Source organism: Cetorhinus maximus, chromosome 17 (genome assembly GCF_964194155.1).
Source record: "Cetorhinus maximus chromosome 17, sCetMax3.hap1.1, whole genome shotgun sequence".
NCBI lineage: Eukaryota > Metazoa > Chordata > Chondrichthyes > Lamniformes > Cetorhinidae > Cetorhinus > Cetorhinus maximus.
Genome location: NC_135895.1, coordinates 45799935 through 45822385, shown reverse-complemented (window position 1 = coordinate 45822385; position 22451 = coordinate 45799935). Strand labels below are relative to the sequence as shown.

Genomic DNA, 22451 nt, shown 5'->3' with positions numbered 1-22451 from the left:
AATCCTGAATGTGCTAAGAATTACACTAACAACCAACTTAAGATTATCAGTTGGGCTCGCAATGTGGCTCACTTAACACTTACTAGAAGTTATAGATATTCATATGCAGTGACCTATCCTGATGAGCTCAAGGCAAAGCTTTGACAGTACGTCTCTTTTGTCAGCAATATTTAAATTTAATTATTTAAATGAATCTGGACTAAAAAGCTATCAGTAACGGTAATCATGAAACTACAGGATTGTCATAAGAATCCATCTGATGCACTCATGTCCTTTGGGGAAGAAAACCTGCTGTCCTTACCCAGTCTGACTTATGTGTCATGCCAGACCCACAGTGGTTGACTCTTAACTGCCATCTGAAATGGCCCAGCAAGCCACTCCGTTGTATTCAAGAATGCGGCTCACCACTATCTTCAAGGGCAATTAGGGATGGGCAATAAATTCTGGTATTGCCAGCGATGCCCACATTCCATGAAATAAAAAACTAGGGCATTGTTTTTTCATAGAAAACGTTTTGGTCAGTTACAGAGCTAATTGTTTGCAATATCATGATAATCAACAAACCAGTTACAGGATATAAAAGATAACTCATAATTTTACATCAAGGTAACTTCAAACATAAAGACTTTTGGTTAGTGAGAATACATCTTACATCTACATCTAAAGATTGTCCTCATAAAGTCTGATATACAACTAATCCTCAGAACATTTTTGGGTGGTGCAGTTTAGAAAGCATAAAAAATCTTTCCAAACTGGAAAAGGATGAAATTATAGCTTTATCATGGTCTGGAATAACACTTGGAACATTACTGAGGCTTCTGTTGAGAGGTTGTCTCACAAACATTGAATTTTTAGTACTCGATCATTCTTACTTCTGTTGAATATAGGTTACTCTTGAGGGGCTGAATATACAGTAACATTTCCCTGCATTCTTTCTAAATTAAGACAATTTTATTGTTTTCGTCTTTGTTATTGTGCTTGCTAAATGCTTTAATCAATTTGGAATCTATCACCATTTTCTAGCAAAGTATCCCACATTCCATTCATTCTTTTCTTGAATTTAAAAAAAAAATGTTATTTTAAAATTGTGATCTCTTGGCCTGATTTTACCAATCAATTGAAATAGTCTGTTTACATCATTTATTCCTTTTATCATTTTGCACAGCTCTATTAAATTTCTCAGTCCTAGAGAATACAAGATTCATGCCCACTAGCAGTTCCTTGTAACTCATACCCCTTATCTCTGGTATCTGTTTTGCATTTTTTCTAGGGCTATTCCCTCTGAGTGAAGTGCTAAAAACTGTACATGGTATTCCAGATATGACCTAACCATCATACTGCACAGGCATAATTACCTTTTGGTTCTTTTATTTAATTTCTACTGAGATAATCCCAATTTGTACATCACCTAGATCTCTTTGTTTGACAACCACTCTAGAAATTTACCAATTAAGGTTTCTAATCCCTTCTTTATTTTTCTTCTTGAAATATATTTTTCTTATTCATTCACAGAATGTAGGTGTCGCTGATTAGGCCAGCATTTATTGCACATCCTTAATTGCCCTTGCGAAGGTGGTGGTGAGCCACCTTCTTGAACTGCTGCTGACCATGTGGTGTAGGTACACCTACAGTGCTGTTAATAAGGCAGGTCCAGGATTTTGATCCAACAACAGTGAAGGAACAGTGATATAGTTCCAAGTGAACTTGCAGGTGGTGGTGGTCCCATGCATCTGCCACCCTTGTCCTTCTAGATGGTACTAGGTCAGGGCTTTGGAAGGTGCTGTTGAAGGAGCCTTAGTGAGTTACTGCAGTGCCTAATGCTGAAGGTACACACTGCTGCCACAGTGGCGGAGGGATGAACGTTTAAGATGGTGGAGGGGGTGCCAATTAAGTGGGCTGATTTATCCTGGATGGTATTGAGCTTCTTGACTGTTGTTGGAGCCGTACTCATCCAGGCAAGTGCAGTGTTCCATCATGATCCCAACTTGTGCCTTGCAGATGATCGACAAGCTTTGCAGAGTCAGGTGGTGAGTTACCTGCCACAGAATTCCTAGCCTGTGACCTACTCTTGTAGCCACAGTAGTTATATGGCTTATATTACCTCTATTAAATGACATCTGTTGCTTACCTGCACATTTTCCTAGATTGTTTATGCTTTCCTGTAGTCTCCTGCATTCTTCCTGGCAATTTGCTATTTCTCGCAGTTTTCTATCATAAGCACACTTTCGTCAGCACACTGATTATGTCTAAGTGGGTGATGTAATTGTTCTTTTACACAGTAAGTTGAAATGTCTGTAACCTTGCTTTGTTGATAAGCATTTCATAAATACAAATGAACAAACTTGCATTTATGTAGCATCTTTCATGACTTCAGGACATCCCAAAGCAGTTTACAGCCAATTAATTACTTTTAAATGTAGTCACTGTTGTAATGTAGGAAATTGCTTTGTTGACGTTTTCCATCAGGCACATGGCTTGTACAGTATGTAAAGTGAACAGTTTGCACCAAAAGCTACTCTAATTACATGTACAATAGTGATTTGCTTGAGCTACTGAGAATAGAATGTTATGGGGAGGAATAGATCATTACTATAGAAAATAAAAACCATGTGTGACCTATGAGACCCATATTTGTAGAAAATGGCCAGAGCATTAGCAAAGGATAACTTACTCTCACAATGTTGTCTGGGGCATAATAGCCTCGAATAGTCTTTTCTCTACACCAATTTATTCCCATCCCATTCTGATAACTCTAATATATACCCGAAACTAGTTATTCCTCCAACTCCCGAAAAGAGAAAAAAAAAGTACCAAGCATGTGGAAAAGATGAATTAAATAAGTAATATGGCTGAAAATGGAAAATTCTATCATTCTTACATTTTACCAAAACCAAAAACCAAATAAGAAAATCATGTTGTATAAAAATCATACACTTTCCAAATAATACTGTTAAATCTCAATGGCCAAGAATGACCCCATATCTACTGTGAAATCATAAATTAGGCTTTATGTAGAAATCCAGACATTGAATTATGCACATTTATGAGCAATGTCTCAAGTATGTATTGAATTAAAACAAATACAGAATTTTAAATCAAAGCACTTGCTCCAAAAACTGGGCAAATTGTAATACAGGTTTTGTGGTTGAATGGGTACAAAGAAACCAATTCTAACTAATATAATTCACTTCACCTTTGAATAGTGCATTGATGAATAAACATAGGCCAGAATAGTGTGAAGGGTGTAAATCAGTGTTCATCACAGATTGCTATCCTCCTATATATCTTTGTAAACATCTACAATTCTTGTGAGGTTGGCAGCATACAGGCATTTTACAATGGTGATGTTGATGTTGATTTTGGGGTTCTGGAAGAGGCAGATAGTTGTGGCATGTGGCTGGACAAAACAAAGGAGGATCTTGCAGCTTTTAGACATAAGCTGAGCTTTTATCAACTATCTGGGAAGTCAGAGTCCCATGGATGAATTCATTCCTTTGCTTCCAGGAAGAGTGTTTCCTGAGGATAGAGTTTCACCTCCATTAATGTTTCAGTAGGATCAAACTGAGACACCTGTTTAAGAAAAAAAAGTTATATTATTACATTGCTTCAGCATAAAAAGTCTAATTTTGAGATGTGTTTAATTATCTTACTGTTTCACTAGCAAAAAACATAGATTTGAGCTAATATAAAAGCAAAATACTTTGGAACTAGTTCCAAAGAAGGGTCACATTGGACCCCTTGCTGCCAGGCATGTCAGTACTGTGTTTTAATTATAGATTTGAATCATATAGGAATATTTTGTTAATTGTAAGGAAGTAGAATACTCAACAAGAGTTGCCCTCATTTTCCACACATAATAGATCTAATCCCTCAAAGTAAGAAACACATCTGAACAAAAGGTTAATTGCTCATTTAACCTGGAAGCACAGTACTCACGCATTTGCAGACAGTTTCCTTCTTCACGAAACACGATAATTTGCTCTTCTCTGTGCCATTTTAACATTATTAGTCACATTTGTCCTCTCCTAAGTGTAGAATTTTGTTACCAAACTGAACAGAAACTTGGACATAGGAGCTTAAGTTTTCCATTGCCGTGGAACCCGTGTGTGGTTGGACTGCTGTCACAAAGATGGGTTCTGACCCCATTCAATTTCCTACCAATGTATCATTTTTGCAAGCTTTTGGGCCTTCAATGCTGAGTCCATGTGGAAGGAAAGAGAAAATAGCTTTTTGAGGCCTTGGAGGCCTGTGCCTATCAGTCGCTTCATTAATGCCAGGATATGGCAGACAATAAAAATTCAACTTAATCAAATTTGCACCAAAGCCTATGCAATTGACTGCTGATTACTGAACCATCCACAGAAATGCTAGTCAGTAGAGAAGGACTGATGTCCCTGGCACAAATGATGGGAAATATGCTGGGTGATGTATTTCCCTTATCTGCACTGCATCACAATACATCCATTCCATATATGGACCAATGTATTGTACATTCTCCCATGCACCCAGCAGGAAATCCCAGAATCAGCAAGGATGACTGCGAAGCTGCCAGATAAAACTGCTGTTATAATTCTCACTTTTGCCCACCCCAGTTCCACTGAAAAATCTGTACAGAGAAGGCAGAAGATCCCTGAAGTCATTGCTGACGATAGGAGTCAAAAATGGTATAGGCAAGAGAGAAAGAAATATGAATCGTATGAAAGTGCTTAGTGTGAACATAAACAGATCTTTTGTCATTTCTTAGCGCTCTGTTTTGTATGATGGTCCCCAACAGTATATTATGTGGAGATCAGAAAAAGAGAGAAATTACATTTGTGACATTCTATTAAGAATTCATGTTCAAGTCTAGAAAAGCTATTAAAGTTGTAAAAAAAATGTCAGTTAAGTAACAAATGAAAGTAACATTTAAACACTGCTTCACAACAACTAGAGCGTAAAGCCCTAACAGGAACTATTGTGCAAGTGCACTGGGCTGGTGAAAAGGTCATTGTGGCTCATTAGAAGAAAAATTCCTGTAATTCAGAATTCAAACAGGTGGGATGCTAAAACAATTAATAATTCATACTTCTCAGCATATATTATCACCATTCCCTGTTATTGCACTGTTGAAGTATTTGAATACTTTTAAGCTGTAATCAATAATGTTAATGCTTACCTTTTAAGTCTATATTTACCACAAAACTTCAGTAGTTTGAACAAAGCACCTACCATGCTAAATTCTTATTTTAGTCAGCTGGTTATACATACAATTTAATGAGTGAATTCATTAAAATACTTTTATTAACATATTTTAAATAGTGAAAAATAGCTGTAATGGCATGAAACTTTCAAAAGAAATAAAAACCCCAATTTATACCTGTCCTTTATTTTAAAATTTTTTGATAGCTCATACGATATAAACATTAGCTGTAACACTGGAAAAACAAGGTTGGGGATGCTTTAAGTCGATAGCCCCGAAAATGGACACGGGGATTGCAATGCCCCTATGTTGATTGCAATACAGGCAGCACACCAATTTCATGGTGCCAGCTAATTTCAATGAATCAGCTTCCGTTGTTGACTTATCAGCAGGCGAGAAGTATCGTAAAGTAGCTAGCACCACTTTATACTAGCTGGCACCTCTTAATGCACTGAGGCAGGAGCAGTATTGATAGGTGTGCAGGAAATGACTCTCATCTGGGGAATGCTGAAGAATTGCACAATGTGGGAGAAATTGGGCTCCAAGAATTTTGGAGGCTTCAGTAGAAGCCTTGCCGCAAGAGGTAGAAAGGAGGCCTTTTCTTTATCAGCAGCAGCCCCGGAGGCCCTCAAGACATACAAATAGAAGGGAGTGGGAGAAGATAGTTGCAATGTCAGGAGTCTAGCCTCGAGGACCTGGATGCAGTGTCACAAGAAGTTCAGTGAAGCTCACAGGAGTGTTCAAGGTCCATGAATACATCTTCAGGTACTATTTCTTACCAACTGCACCACTGCTCAATTCCTGTACCCACATTGCTCACCACCCAACAATCCATCAATAAGGCCTCATACATGACATTCACATGCTAAGCACTGCTGCAAGCTTCACACCCAGATCTCTCAGCCTGCACACTGCCAGCTATTCAACCAAGACAAACACATCATCTAAACATATTGAACCATAGACACTGACATATTTCCCTCCAAACTGCAGAACAAGGTGGTGCATGACTGGAGATAGCAGAACCTAATTGTTGTATTTCTATGTTTGCTTAATGCAAACTTACCAGTCTCACACAGGACAGGTGAACTAAACATAGGTTCGGTTTATTTGAAGATGTAGTACAGAATTGCTCAGCAGACAAATTTACTATACAGGTTCAACAGCTATTGTTAACAGGAAAGTACAGCTGCAATTCCTCCACACCGCATGCTACTAGCTAAACAGAAAGCTCCTCTGAACAATATCTGCTGGTCACGGTTTACATCCTAGCTACTTACTCATTAGCATATTCTCTCAAACCAATATCACAACATCCCCCTGTTTTCCCAAGATAACATTACATACATTAAGATTAAAATACATAAACATTAGGGTAGTTGCAAAAACTATTTACACAAAAAGTAAATCTGTTTAGGAATTTAAGAGTTTAAGAGTCTGTATAAGAGATGGTTTAATAATCCTCCCGGTTCTCGCAATGGTATGACCTTCTTGAGATCTAGACTTATCACTTGGGTGTTCTTGACTTGTAGGTGTGTTGGTATCTTGTGTATTGTTGGGGTGCTGATTGTTTTCATGATGGTCTTCCACAATTTCACACACTCAGTCTGTCTTTGGGTGTGTTCTGACACAGTTAGACTGTTAGGTGTTATGCAGTTGTACAATTCCCTGGGCTGTCTTCTGCTCCTTCTTAACATCACTCCATTCAGTATTGTGATTTCACAGGATCTAGGCTCACTGCAAACTTTGGACACTTCTGTGGTAATCAAGTTCTCTGGGTAAGATGTATAACTCAAACATTTTGTCCTACATGCAGACCAGGCAGTTCCACGCCTGCATGTCAGTTGTACGCTGTCTTCATTCACCAATTTTTTTTTGAGAAGTTTCTCCTGTACTTCTGAGAAATGGAACAGATGATGGCTTGGCAAGGTTGTCCTACCCTGCCTTCCAGACATGATTTCCACTGGCAACAGTAAGCCCGTGTTCAAAGATGTTGCTCTTAAATGTAACATAGCGATATGCAGACCTTGGGTGGAATAATGCAGAAGGACAAATGGACACACGCGGACCTCTGCACCCCGACTTTCCCCCACCCCACCCCAATCCCATCGTGGGAACAAGCCTAACTGATCCCCAATTGTTGATTTAAATATGGCGGGCAGGCTGCCGATTTTGGCGCTGCACCCCCACCCCCCCTCCCCCTGGGTAGTCAGCTCAGGGGTGGGCACCCATTCCCATTTTACATGCCCACCCCCATGGGAAACATGCCCACTGGGGGCACGTAAAATTCAGCCCCTTGATTTGTTTCCCTGCACTTTATAATTAATGGCTTAAAGTGCAAAACGTTTGCTCAGCAAAACTGTTGGACCTGAGATGGTGGGGTGAGGCTGTCACAGGTTTATGCCCCATTTAACACACATGTCCCTAAGAACTCTTCAGGTGTACTCTGGCCCATTGTCCAACATGATCTCTTCAGGCATACCGAACAAGCTGAAAATTGAACACATTGTGTCTGCCGCGGATGTACTTGAGGTAACATTCAATTGTCTGATGATTGAAAACTTAGAAAAGTAGACAGTGACTAGGAGAAAGTTGTCTCCATGGAGAATGAATAAATCTGTTGCAATTTTAAACCAAAGGTATGATGGGACTTCGTGAGGGTTGTTATGTGAATTTAAACAGCACTAATTTCTCCTCTCACCACCGATCCGTAAACAGAAAAGTGTTTTGATTTGTTTCCCTCTTTATAAGCAGTGGCATATTTCTCAACCTCTTGGTTCTGGTGCAATTCAACTATGAATAACCCCATAGCAAACTTGAGATTGGATGAACTCAAAGGGTTAGCTTCTTTGCACACACTCAAAATGTGAAAAGGGGGTTAGCAACGTACCTCTCACTTTCAGATAGTAAAGAGAGGATAGAGAAAAGAAAGATTTAAAGTACAGAGAACACAGAGGAAAGAAGTATTGTTTCATGTGGGTTCCAGAGTGAAGAATCAAAGTCCAATGAGGTTTTCCTTTCTGGAGGTCAGTGGACTCAAAACCGAAGTTATAGAATTCACTTTTCTGGTGTTGACTACATACGATGAGATAGGCAAACAGAGATTCCTTCCAAGTTATCAACAGTCACAGATTGCAACTCTTTCGAGTACAATCACAGTTCTTGGTTTCCGGGAGTGGGACATGAACCCACAACCCTCTGATTCAAAGGCGAGGGTGCTATGAACTGAGCCACAGCTGATGAATCAGTCTAGTAGTTGATGGTACAGAAGTTCCAGCAGAAGTAGTGTAGATGGGGCCAGGTGTTCAGTTTGGGCAGAGCTCCTTTTCTATGAGGCTGTCAGTCAGATGGTAAACAGCAGACTGAGTTTTTCAGTTCAGTAATGCAATATTACTGGTTCCACAAGCCAGAGGCCCATGTCACATGACTCCCACCTCTCCACACGGTCTTTGACAAGGGATAAATATGACAATATTGTTAAATATCTCAACCATTAAGAATGGAAAGAAAGGTTGTGGGGCCCATTGTCTTAGCAGATGAGCAGACTCCTATTAGCTGGAGGCTGGGTTATTAAATGCAAATGGCCTTTGTATACCTCTCTTTGATTTTGGCCTGTGCAGCCCATTGAAGGTTGTTATTGGCTCCCTAGAGATAACTATGTGTATGTTTCCCCAATACTGCCAGGTAGCTTCTTTTGTTCAGGGGTCACAGACAGGCACAGTTTTAGCCATTTTAAGGACCTTTGTTCAGGTTTTAAAATTTTAGAAATAGCCATGAGGATATCTATATACATTTTATAAAAATATACAATGTGAAGTCTTAGTCCCTCACTGGGTAGAAAGGTTCTTTGCATTAATGTGTCTGGTGTCTCTGGCAAGCTTCGTATATCCTCACTTGCTCCTCTATATTGTTGTTGATCCCTGGCCAATACACAGTATACCTTGCCAGAGGCCTTGTTCGCTCTATGCCCATATGCTCCTGGTATAGCTATGACAATATATCCTGGTGAAGAGCTTCGGGTACAAGCACCTGTTTTTCCTTGAAAATCTTGCCTCTTGAAATACCTAGTTCATCCTTGTACAGCCAAAAACATCAGAGGATGTCTGACACTACTTGTATCATATCAGGCCAGCCTTTTATAATGACTCTCCATAATGCCTTCAGCTGTGGATTATTTGCTGCTTTCTCCTAAAGTTGGTTGCACTTGTGTTGACCAAAATTCATCAGATCAATGTTCAGTACATCTTCTACATCTATGTCTACGCCATCTACTTGTAAGTCTAGCAAAACAACCGCAGTTTTTTTTGGACTGGGTAACCTGCTCAGTGTCTGAAGTAACCATTTTGCTACCAAGTTTGTACTGGACTTTGAAGTCATAGCTCTGCATTTTTGTCAGAAGTCATTGTAGTCTAGGTGGCGTACTTGTCAGTAATCATTTCCAATGGTTTGTGGTCAGTTTCCACAATGAATTGTTTATCAAATAGGTACGTGTGCAACCTTGTGATAACAAAATAATATAACCAAATAACAGAGCCAGTGTCTCACACTCTATGTTTGAATAATTAGATTGTGCTTGCGATAGACTTTTGAAACCAAATGCAACTGGTTTGTCATCTTGAGTAATACATAATCTTAACCCTTTTTGAGATGCATCGACTTCTAAGATTGTCTCCTTTCTTGGGTCGTAACATTCTAGAACAGGTCTCTCCTGACAATGCTTGTTTAAGTGACTTGAACATGTGTTGATAGTCCTCTTGCTGTAAGTATGGAACATCCTTCCTTAGCAGCTGTCTAGGTGACAATGCTGTATTGGCAAAGTTGGGTATGTATGGTGCTAAGAAGTTGAAAAATCCAGAGCATCTCTGCAAATCCTCTTTGTCCTGAGGAGTAGGCATGTTTTGTACATCTTTGAGTTTGCCTGAGTCAGGGCAGGTCTGGAACTTGAATAGATAGAACCGAAAAAGTTCATCCTACCTACACCTGACATTTCTTACTGTTGAAGATGAGTCTTTCACAATGAGCTGTTGCCATCAATGAGTGCAGATTTTGGTCATGCTCTTCTCTGGTTTTGCCCGTCACTGCAATATCACTGGTGGTGCATATACATACAGGGTTATTTCCCGTAATTCTGTCCATATGCTGCTGGTACAGATCCTGACCAATGGATTAACCAAAAGTTAATCTCTGGAAGCAGTATCTTCTAAATGATGTCCTGAAAGTAATGATTTCCTGAGATCCCCCTGTCAAGTGAGCCAACCAATATCAGTGTTTGCTGTCCAATTTGGAGAAAAACCTTGCTCTGGTGAATTCGGGATTCAATTCCTCTAGTGTAGGAATCTTGTGTGGGCGTTTCTTTAGAGCGAGATTTAGATGTCTTGGGTCTAAGCACTGCGCCATCTTTTTTTCAGTGCAAACATGATGGAACTGCACTAGTTGGTGTGCTTGATGCACACGACAGATTGTGACATTATGCTCTATGTCAGGCAACTCATTCTTCAGCTTCTTCTGTATGTGCACACTGCACTTTCTAGGAGTGTTGATCAATGGGCTTGCATCTTCTCTGAAGTATAAACAGCATCACCTCTTAAGTTTCCTATGGCATTGAATCTGCTTGGGTACATCTGTTGTAGGTCATGGATTGGCTCAATACAGTTATTCTTAGCTTCTTCTGCTGCGATTGGTATCTTAGTGATCTCGTGTATGGTCACAAAGTTGAGTTCCGTATGCATTGGTAACACTGCGACTCCTGATCCGCTCGTGTCCACTAGGTAGAATGCTTGTGGTTTCCACGCAGACCTGCTTTAGCTGTATTTCAATGTCAATGTACCTATGCAATAAATGGGTGACCCATTGTACGCAGCTAATTTGTCTGTCGTAGGTTTCATCGACTTCCAATGATCCAGGTAATTCTGACTGCTAAGATATTTGCACTCGCTCCAGTGTTGACTTTGGCTGTGAGCATGTTTGTCACTTTTCTCTGGGGTTACAATGTGATAGTAACAAAAGCCTCTAACCGTTTGACTTAATCCACACATTATGTCACATTGTCTGTCACAAAGCCTGTTCCATTTTCCAGATGAAGATCTTTCCCCTCTGCATCTTCACCCTGGCCTCTATGGTTGCTAATCTTGTGCACTTGAGAGTTTCTGGCACACTCCACATTGTTGTTGTCAGTACCCTGCTCATACTTTTTGTTTGGTTGCATTTTACCTCTAGTTGCACCTCCAGAATCAGATTTCCTGCATAGTTGAACCCAAAGTCATTTTACACTGCACAGCTGTTGGAATGCAGATCAGCTTCACAATGGGTGCAGCAGGCAGCACTTCCCACACAACTTGTTTGCTTTGTGTGCCCTGGCTACCTTGCCAATATTGGTAGCTGCACCTAATGCATGGTGTTGTCCAGCTACAATGGCTTCATATTTCTGCCATCTTTTAGCAGTGTGTTACTGCCGTTACCTTTGTTTTTCTCCAAAAGGTCTTTTTGGAAAGCTTCAATTGATGTTGAAGCTGTAACCAGCTCCATTATTCTTTTGGACAGCTCAGCTTCTGAGATGTCACAATCCTTGCCCTTAACAGGCCATGCTGACGAACTGATCAATTGATTTTTGTGGATGTTGTCTCTGTAAGCCATCAGCTCTAAACGGTGTATCCTAAAGTTCACCTTTACACGAAGCTGATCCTCCAGCAGATTCCAGAGCTTGACAGGATCGTCCTGATCCTTGTCAGACATGTCCTAAGTGTAGACTCTGTGCAACCCCCCGTTTTCAATGATTATCTTTATTTTCACCGATTGCTTACCCGGTTCTGAGACAGATAAATCTAAAAAGCATAGCTCCATTATTTATTTAAAAAGTGTAAATTCAGATAGGTCATGTGGGGCCTTCCAATTTATGCTGGGGAATTTGGTGGTCTTCTTCCTGATGTCCCCCATCTTTTATGAATGCTGTCGATGTGTAGGGGATTTGTAGCTTCTCTACGCCGTGGGGAGATTCAGCAATGCAGCTGCTGTGTTTTTTTCCCTTTCCCTCTTTTTTTGGTTGGAGCTCAGGTTTTTTTTCTGTTTCGTGCGCGGTCTTTTGCACAGGAATGGCACCTGAGGACGTCGTGATTGCCCTGCAGTTTGTACTGTCCAGCTCAAAATGGACTGCCCAATTCACCACCAATCTGGCTACCCCACAAGTCAGGTACTCACTGCTCAGGAAACACTGTCTGTAGAGGGACTCTGCCTCCCGGAGTCTTCAATGCATATACAGCCTTTGCACAGCACAAAACTTTGTCTGTGGCCTTTCCTGTGATCTTCAGATCGTCATCATTTTATGTATGAGGAACCACTGCTGCTCACCATGTTGCATTTGTATGTTTGCTCAATACAAACTTACCAATCTCACACAGGACTGGTAAACCAAATGTAGGTTCGATTTACTTGAAGATAGTGCAGGGTTGCTCATCAGACAAATTTACTATAAAGATTCAACAGCTACTGTTAACAGGAAAGTACAGCTGCAATTCCTTCAAGCTGTATACTGCTAGCTAAACTGAAGGCTCCTCTGAACAATGTCTGCTGGTCACACGGTTTATATCTTGGCTACTTACTCATTAGCATATTCTCAAAGTGATATCACAACACTAAATAGTAGGGGATAAGCATGGCTGCATGTCCTTACCTTGATGGAGGAAATGGCGGACACCACCACTGAGCAGCCATTGCTAAGGTCACTGCCAGCAGTACAGCTGAAACCATCGAAGATGATGGTAACCTCATACTTACACCTCCTCACATCCCACGTTTTCCCCATTCCACAATCTCTTCTATTTAGAAACTGCAGATGATGTAAGCACGAACCTTTTGCTTTCTTCATCGCTGCCTTCATCATAACCCTACTTTTGTGTCTTTCTTCTTTCGGATACCCAAGAATTGCAACCTGGTCAGGCAGTGATGGAAGAGGAAAAGGTGGAAGAGCAGAAAGGCAGCAATGATCAACACCATGCTCTCACACTTGCAGTCACCAGCTTAGATACTGACATCGTGCATAATTTAGGGGACAGCATAAAGGTTGGATCTACATTGCCTCGGAGCACGAGGTCAAGCAAAGGAACATAAAGACAGTCACATCTATGGGAATGCACAAGGGTGATAATTTAAATTATATGTGCAATATGCCTTAATTTCATTTCTGAGTTAGGCTTGGAATGTTTATTTTGTGGTGGCTTTTATTTGAGCCAAGCAGATGCTGTGATGGTCAATCACAGAGGGAAGGTAAGGTGCATGGTTGTTGGTGAATGGGGAACTGGGGATGCACTGCATTATTACCCTTGATGTTCCCCAAGGATTTGTCTTTGGCCCTCTCCTATATCTCATTTATATGCTGCCCCTTGCCAACTTCATCCAAAAGCACAGCATGAGTTTTTACAAGTATGCTGATGACACCCAGCTCCCACCTTACCACCACCTCTCTCAACTCCTCCACTGTTGTTAAGTTATTAGACAGCTTATCCAACATCCAGTACTGGATGAGAAATTTCCTCCAATTAAATATTGGGAATACTGTTCCCCGCTCAAACTCTGTTTCCTAGCTACCTACTCTCAGTCAACTGTCTGAGACTAAACCAGACTGTTTGTAACCTTGGTGACTCATTTGGCCGAGATGAACTTCCAACCGCATGTTTGCACCATCATGAAGACCATCTATTTCCACCTCCATAACGTGGCCCGACTTCATCCCTGTATCACTTCATCTACTGCTGATATCCTCATTCATATATTTTTTTACCCCTAGACTTGCCTACTCCAATGCACTCCTGACTGGTCTCCCACATTTTACCCTTTGTAAACTTGAGATCATGCCAAACTGTGCCTGTATCTTAACTTGCACCAACTCCTGTTCACCTATCACCCGTGTTTGCTGACCTACATCAGCTCATGGTCAATCTTGATTTTAAAATTCTTATCCTTGTTTTCAAATCTCTCCATAGTCTTGCCCTCCCTATCTCTGTAACCTTCTCTATCCCTACAAAAATTTAAGTACTCCACATTGGCTGTGCCTTCAGTTGCCTTGGTCCTAAGGTCTGGAATTCCTCTCCTATATTTCTTCCCCTCTCCACCTCACTTTCCTCCTTTAAGACACTCCTTAAGACCCACCTCTTTGACCAAACTTTTGTTCAATTGATCTAATATCCCTTTATGTGGCTTGGTGTCATATTTGTTTTATATTGTTCTTGTGAAGCATCTTGAGATGTTTTCTTATGTTAAAGGTGGTATATAAATATAAGCTGTTGTTGTTGGTGCAATTATGAGTATTGTGCTCTGATTAGCCCTTCATGATTAGCCCAGCCGGAAAGGGGCTGTCTACGTTGCCTCCTCCCTTGCTTTTCTTCATGATTCTGCTCCTCAGCTCCTCGAGGTCTGGCAGGTGGCAAGGTCCATCTCTTCACGGAGAGATTTTCCAGCATAAGGCCAGACCACCACAAGTCTTGACACCTGCTCTGTCAAGTACTCCAGGCTCCTCCAGAGCAGTCCAGGCAGTGGAAGCAACATTTCAGTGTCAATGGTTGGCTTTATCACATTTTATGCGGCAGCATGGCTTTCATTGTATGAATCCGGTGCATGTGTATGGGTTGTGCAAGGGTGTCATCAGTCATGTCATTAGTGGATTGCCCTTGTTGCCCAGTAGTCATCCTTTAATTTGCTGTGGTGGCTCAAATGCAGTTGGTAAAGTTGACTACTGCAGAATGAAAGCATCATGACTGCTTCAGGATATTGAGCATTGCCCTGCATGATTTACTGCTAATGATCACACACCAGCTGGGTGTTACGGACATGGAATCCTTTTCAGTTCTGGGATAGGGCACAGTTAACATCTGGCACTGGCAAAGCAATGTGTATGCAGTCAATGGCACCGTGCATCATGAGGAAGCTAACAATCCTAGCAAAGCTGTGCTCGTTCCACCTGGCAAGAGGATGAAAAGTAGTTAGCTCTCATTGAGTAAGTGGCTTTTTATTCTGAGACCAGGGTTCTTCAAGCGCAGACTTGTTGAATTCTGTTTGCTAGGAGGATCATTGGTTTCTCCAGTTTAGGCTGGGTACTGATGGGTGCTGAGACAAGAACGCTGATCCATTGCCACCAAGATTAAACTATGCAGCATACAGGCTCAAACTTTCCCAGAGCTGGAAGACGCATTAAACAATGATATTGCAAAACTAGCTAACGACTGCAAGGCATGGTGCCTATAACTGAGGATCAGCAAAACAGTCTCTTGTACATTTCACCTTCACAATGCTAGCTCTAAGAGGGAAGTGAATATCCTGGATGGCCAGAGATTTAAGCATTATCCCCACCCTGTTTATCTAGGCGTTACCCATGACAGAACCCTCACGTACAGACAGCAACTCATCAAGAGTGCAGAAAAAATTAACACCCACAACAACCTCTTCAGTAAACTGACTGGTACCTCATGGGAATCACAGGCCAAGACCCCAAGGGCCACTGCTCTTGCCATCACGTACTCAACTGCAGAATATTGCTCCCCAGTATGGTACCTATATGCCCACACCAAACTTATCCATGTGCAACCCAACAAAGCACATCATCACAGGTACTCTCCCACCAACTCACATCCTCTAGTTTCCAGTATTGAACAACATTGTCCTCCCCACATAAGGAAGGAAATTACAACAGGCAAGCTATAGGAGAAGGTCTAGTCCAACCCAAGCCTGCCCTTATTCAAGATCTCCTCAACCCATCAGCAATACGCCTTCCCTCACGTCCCCCCATATGATTAAATCTACTATGTTGAGGAGTAACAGCTGAGGACCTATGGCAGGAGAATTAGCAGGAGAAAACATCTACCAAAAACAAATTTCTTATCTCAGATCCCACTTCTTGTCCACCTGGCTTTGATCTCCCACAGCAACAGTAAGCCCTTTTAAACCATTTCTGGATTGTCAAAGGCTCTGAGGAGCCACCCAACATCACTGGGATCGCCAAGGCCATCCAGACTGCAACTGTGTTGCAGTCCAAGCAATGACTCATATTGTTGAGGGGTGTCCGCTGGCTAAACTTGAAGGTGGGATTAAAGAACTCCATCTAGCCTCTGACAGGGCTATTGCCTGGCTCTGTGACTGTGCACATGCTAAATAATAGAGTCATAGAAGTCTACAGCACAGAAAAAGGTCCTTCGGCCCATCATAATAAATAAATAAATTAAGTAAGCAAACTCAGTGATCTCACATGTGCAATAGTGGACAGAAAACTATAAGGTATTACAAATATTACCTACTCCAGCCTGGAAGGAGCCAGACACACAGAAGTTCACTGCCATGGTCACCTTCAAGAGCCATTGACAACATGGTCATTGTCCAGCACAGAGGTTGCAGTGATGGCTATATTAGGTAGCAAATTTCAGTGAGTTTGTCCTTACAGAAGCTCAAACATCTCATGCATTACTCCTCGCTGAGGTTAAGGTAGGAGAATTGTTCCCTTGTATCCCTGGCGGATATGGCCTCCCGTTGAGAGCTCTTCTCCTCACTCTTCCTCCTCCCTTTTCCAGCATCTTGTCCTGCGCTGCATGGCCTTTATTCATTCCTCAAGTCACCATGTATCCCAAGGGGAATGGCTACTGGCACCAATTAGAATGAACCAGAACATCAAAGTAGGGCAGGAAAACACCAAAGTTATAAAATATTGAAACAATTATAAAGATGCATGTGATCAAAACTTGGGTTATGTACAAGAGAGTGATGTACAAGATGTGTACAATCAAGATTTCAAAATGCTCTGATTTGTCACAGCACTTCCCTGACATCCAGTATCAGATAGGAAGAAATTTTCCCCAATTAATATTGAGAAGACCAAAGTCATTGGTCCTTGCTCCCCACCAAACTCTGTTCCTTAGCCATTGACTCCATCTCTTTCCATAGCCACATAGTCTGAGGCTGAATCAGACCATTTGCAACTTTGGTGTCCTAGCTGACCCTGAACTGAGCTTCTGACCCCAAATCCTCACCATCACAAAGACTATCTACATTCATCTCCCTAACATTGCCCATCTCATCCCCACCTCAGCTCATCTGTTACTGAAACCCTAAACCCTAGCCTTTATTATCCCTCGAGTTTACAATTCTAATGTTTTCTGGCCGACTTCCCACCTTGAATCCTCCATAAGCTTGAGCTCATCTAAACTCGTACCCCAATTCACACCAAGTTTCACTTCCCCTGTACTTGCTGGCCTACACTAGCAATGCTTGAATTTTAAAATTTGCATCACTGTTTCAAATGCCTCCATGGCCTCACCTATCCATACCTCTGCAATCTCCTTCTGCCCCACAGCTCTCAGGAGATCTCTGTACTCCTGCAATACTGACCTCTTGTGCATTCTGGATTTCAGCACTCCACCGTTTGCAGCAGTGCCTTCAGTTGCCTAGGCCCTAAGCTCAGGAATTCTCACCCTAAACCCAAACTTTCTATTCTGAAGAGTCATCATATTCGACTCAAAACATTAACTCTGTTTCTCTCTCCACAGATGCTGCTGAGTATTTCTAGCACTTTGTTTTATTTCAGATTTCCAACATCTGTAGTATTTTGCTTTTATTTGTCTGAGGCTTTCTTGCCTCCTTTAAGATACTTCTTAAGACATACCTCTTCAACCAAGTTTTCGATCACTGCTTCACTGGTCCTAATATCTCATGGTTTACAGCCGAATTTTGTTTGATGAAGTGCCTTGGGATATTTTACTATGTTAAAGGTGCTACATAAATGCAAGCTATTGTTGTTACATCTTGCTGTCATCACATTCGCCCACCAAATTGTTAATTCTCTTTAGCACGGAGAAGAGTTCCATTAAGACATCTCACTCAGTTGTCAGTTGATTCCTCAGAAATCACATATAATTGAATGCTAAGGACATAGTGGGGCTGTTTCTTTTACTTCTGTCTGCCTGTTGCAGCCAGTTACTGGGGCTTCTTTCCCAATTCTCACTCCCACAAGCTGCAGTATCCTCATGCCTAGCACTGGCTATTTCCATGTCAGCTAGAATTTACTAACCAACACTGACAATGGATTCAAATTCTGGTTTGTTGCAGTCACAGCCGACGATGCAGCTACTTCCTCTGCTGGTGGGGATGAATTTACTGCGTTGAAAGTAGTTGGCAATGGGTTCTTATTTAAGTGTTTCCCATAAGCACGTACATTGCCTATAGAACATTAAATGAAAATAACGCTACATCATGATATGTACCAAACATTCCTTGTAGTGCTATTCCACAGCATAAACAACACCAAAATTCATTGCTTGGATCATGGATGTTGTGTTAGTAAAAATATTAACTCCAACGTATTTAGATGCAGGCATTTCATGTGAATATCACAGTTGTCAAGACAATGTTCTTTCTTGTGATGTCACGTTTCGGTCAAAGTGATATAGCAACTCCTCAAAAAGAGTACCTGTTATCCAAACTGTTTTCTTATTTTCTTAGTTTAAGGAACTTACTGCGATATCCAACCTCGCCTTGTTGGAAAAGGCAAGTGAAAATCAGAATTAGCCCACTAAAATGTGGGATGGGGTAGATTTGGAATTTCTCATCATTAGCAGCATTTTTTCCCAGTCATGCTAACATAAAACATGGTAGCAACTCACTCTCTAGCTTTTTTTTCTCCACTCAAGTATTTTACATTGATGAAAACTAGCTTTCTGATTGGGTACAGCTTAGAAAAATGATGAATTTTGTCAGTATAAAAGATGTCTTTGGGTATATCAAATTTCGGGCATTTTGTCACACAGCCAGTCGACAGCACATTTTTTGGCAACACCACTTGCCTTCCCATATGTGGATCTGGACTTGAATGCATGGTGGCTTTGGAAGTGGCTGATCCATGGTGAATTCATGCACCCTTTCCAGCAAGGCTAGGTTAGCTTCTCCTGCCTGGTTGAATCACTTCGACAGTTGGAGTATGCATTCTTTTCCTTTGCCTGCAAAAAAATCTGCAGGTAGTTAGCAGTGATTCCTTGTTTTTTCTGGGAGTTAAAGACGAAAGTGCTGTTAAATTTATTTCCTCATTTCACTAGGGTGCTCCTTCACATATCTGATCGTCTTGCATTTTTCCATTGGTGGAAAGTCTTGTACTTTTAGCTAGTTATATTTGCAAACTGTTCTTTCCACTTGCTGATATATTGCATTTGGGTGGGGCAAGTTTGCCAGACTTAAACAATTAAGCTAGATCGGGAATTGAATACAAATGCAATGAAAAATGTAACGGGTCAGGTAGAAATCCTACTTTGAATTAATCCAAAACTTAAATTCAGGGGATGAAGCGAGCAATGAATTTAGAATGTATTTTTGTAGGAGACATTTTTGATTCCAATTAACAAATAAGTAATATTAAAATGAAAAACAGACTGTATCCATTATATACTTCAAAAGTCCACAAGCTTAACTTGTGATAAAGGTATGAAGGATCACTTGTTTATGTTTTCTCACTTTGGAAACAATCTGCTACAATCAATTGCGCTAGAGTATTGTAACGATATTACATTGGGATTATTTATAAATCTCAGCACAAACGCATGTACCAGGAGGAGGTAATTTTCTATCTCTAACTCGCATCCGCTTTGTTTTGCAGGCTTGCATTTAATTCGATAGCACTTCTTTTCAAATCCCTACAGGTAGCTAATTTGGGGAGTTGGACGAGGATGGCAGGAGCCAGATGCAACCAGAGCTTACCAACGCTGGTAACAATGACTGAGAACACAAATATGTTCCAATGAACACTATTCACTAGACTGTAACCATATAAACTAGGCTGTATTCAAGATCAATACACAGATCTATTATAAAATATAAATCTTCGTTGAAATTTTCAACTCCATGCTGCTGGTTAAAATGCTAATAATGGCCTGAAATTGTAAACTCAATTTATTTACCTGCAAGGCTGCATGAGGGGAACACATGTATATGGACCATACTCAGGGATCATGCCTCTTGTTGCCCTTCAAACAGTGAAGTCCCCAAAGACAGCAGAGTTTGCAAATGTTTACACCATTATCCAATTAACAGACAATAACACTCGAACATCTGTCAACAAACAAAGCTGTTGTTTTGCTTCGCTCCAAGGCATTTCTGTTCATTTGGCTTGAATGTGAGCTTAATTAACACACCATACTAACCTATTGTAAATAAACTTTCTGTTCTCTAATTTTATATAGGTCTTTATTATATCCTTTTGTCAGTTAATTCTCCTTCTTTAAGCATCATCCTTCTATGGTGACTTAATTTACTCCTTTCATGAAGGGTATAATGTACATCTATTTCTTAGCAAATGGAGGTGAAAAACAATTTGAACAGTGATAATCAGCCAAAATTTCATTTGAAAAACTAGAAGAAACTACAGGTAGATGGTAAGGAATGTGGAATGATTGAAGGGACAGAAAATAAACTTCGATTTGAGTTTGTGAAAATATAGGAATAAAGTTTCGGAGGCAGTCAACTGTGGGGGAGATGGGAAAATAAAAATGTGCATTGACAAATTGAGATGGAAAGACACCAGAGAGACAGACACTGATAGGACAGAGACTTTTTCTCTATGTTTCTATTGGGATCACTCAATCAGAATTACAGAATTTTAATGGCACAGAAGGAGGTCATTTGGCCCATCATGTCGGCACCAGCTCTCCAAATGAACATTATGACTAATGCCTTTGCCCTGCCTTTTCCCCGTATTCCCACACATTTGTTTCTATTCAAATAATCATCTAATTCCCGCTTGAATGCCTGGATTGAACCTGCCTCTACCACACTTCCAGACAGTGCATTCCAGACCTGAACCATTCATTGTGTGAAGAATTTTTTTCTCACATCACATTTGCTTCTTTTGCAAATCACTTTAGATCTGTGCCCTCTCATTCTTGATCCTTTTACGAGCGGGAACAGCTTCTCCCCATCTACTCTGTCCAGCTCCCTCATGATTTTGAGCATCTCTATCAAATCTCCTCTTAGCCTTCTTCTCTCCAAGGAGAGCAGTCCCAACCTCTCCAAACTATCTTCGTAACTGAAGTTTCTCATCCCTGGAACCATTCTCTCCAATGTGTTCACACCCTTCCTATAATGTGGCGCCCAGAACTGTACACAATACTCCAGCTGAGGTCTAACAAGTATCTTATATAAATTCAGCATAATCTCCTTGCTCTTGTACTCTATGCCCCTATTAATAAAGCCCAGGATATAATATGCTTTATTAACTGCTCTCTTCACCTGTTCTGCCACCTTCAGTGATTTATGCACATAAACACCCAGGTCCTTCTGCTCCTGCACCCCCTTCAAAACTTCACTCCTTATTTTATATTGTTTGTCCTTGTTCTTCCTACCAAAATGCATTACCTCACATTTGCTCACATTGAACTTAATCTGCCACCTATCTGCCCACTCCATCAACTTGTCTATGTCCTTTTGAAGTTCTACACTGTCCTCCTTGCAGTTTACAACACTCCAAAGCTTCGTATCATCCGCAAACTTTGAAATTGTCCCCTGCACACCAAGATTTAGATCATTAGTATATATCAGGAAAAGCAAGGATCCCAATACCAATCCCAGGGAACTCCACTACAATCCTTCCTCTAGCCCGAAAAATATCCATCGACCATTACTCACTGCTTCCTATTTTTCAGCCAATTTTATATCCATGTTACTATTGTCCCTTTCATTCCTTGAGCAATAACTTTTCTCAAGTCTGTTGTGTAGCACTGTATCAAATGCCTTTTGAAAGTCCACGTACACCACATCAGCAGCATTACCCTCATCGACCTTTTCGGTTACCTCTTCACAAAACTCCAGCAAGTTAGTTAAACACGATTTCCCCTTTAGGAATGTATGCTGGCTCTTCCTTATCAACCCATATTTTTCCATGTGGTTCCTAATTCTGCCCCGAATAATTGTTTCTGGAATCCTGCCCACCACTGAAGTTAAACTGACTGGTCTATAATTACTGAGCTTATCCGTACAACCTTTTTTGAACAAGGCCGTGATGTTTGCAATTCTCCAGTCCTTCGGCATCTCCCCCGAGTCTAGGAAAGACTGAAAAATTATGGCCAGTGCCCCTGCAATTTCTACTCTCACTTCCTTCAATGTCCTTGGATGTATCTTGTCTGGTCCCAGTGCCTTGTCAGTTGCAAAGCATTAGTTTATCTTCTGCCACTCTTTAATAGCATAATAAAATTTCTTAATTTGACTCAAGCTCATCATCTCAGCCTGTTTTAATAAATAATTTAAAACATTATGTCCC

At 40.9% G+C, this 22451-nt stretch overlaps 1 protein-coding gene across 2 annotated transcripts in view; it reads right to left on the bottom strand.

Annotated features, from left to right (window-relative positions):
- Positions 1 to 2983: 2983 nt before the first annotated feature.
- faf1 (Fas (TNFRSF6) associated factor 1) overlaps positions 2984 to 22451 on the bottom strand; it is a 383193-nt gene continuing 363725 nt past the window's right edge. For both annotated transcript variants that reach the window (XM_078561145.1, XM_078561146.1), the window contains exon 19: positions 2984 to 3570. In XM_078561145.1, the coding sequence (XP_078417271.1) occupies positions 3487 to 3570 (84 nt within the window). In that variant the 3' untranslated portion in view covers positions 2984 to 3486. The remainder of the gene's footprint in view (positions 3571 to 22451) is intronic.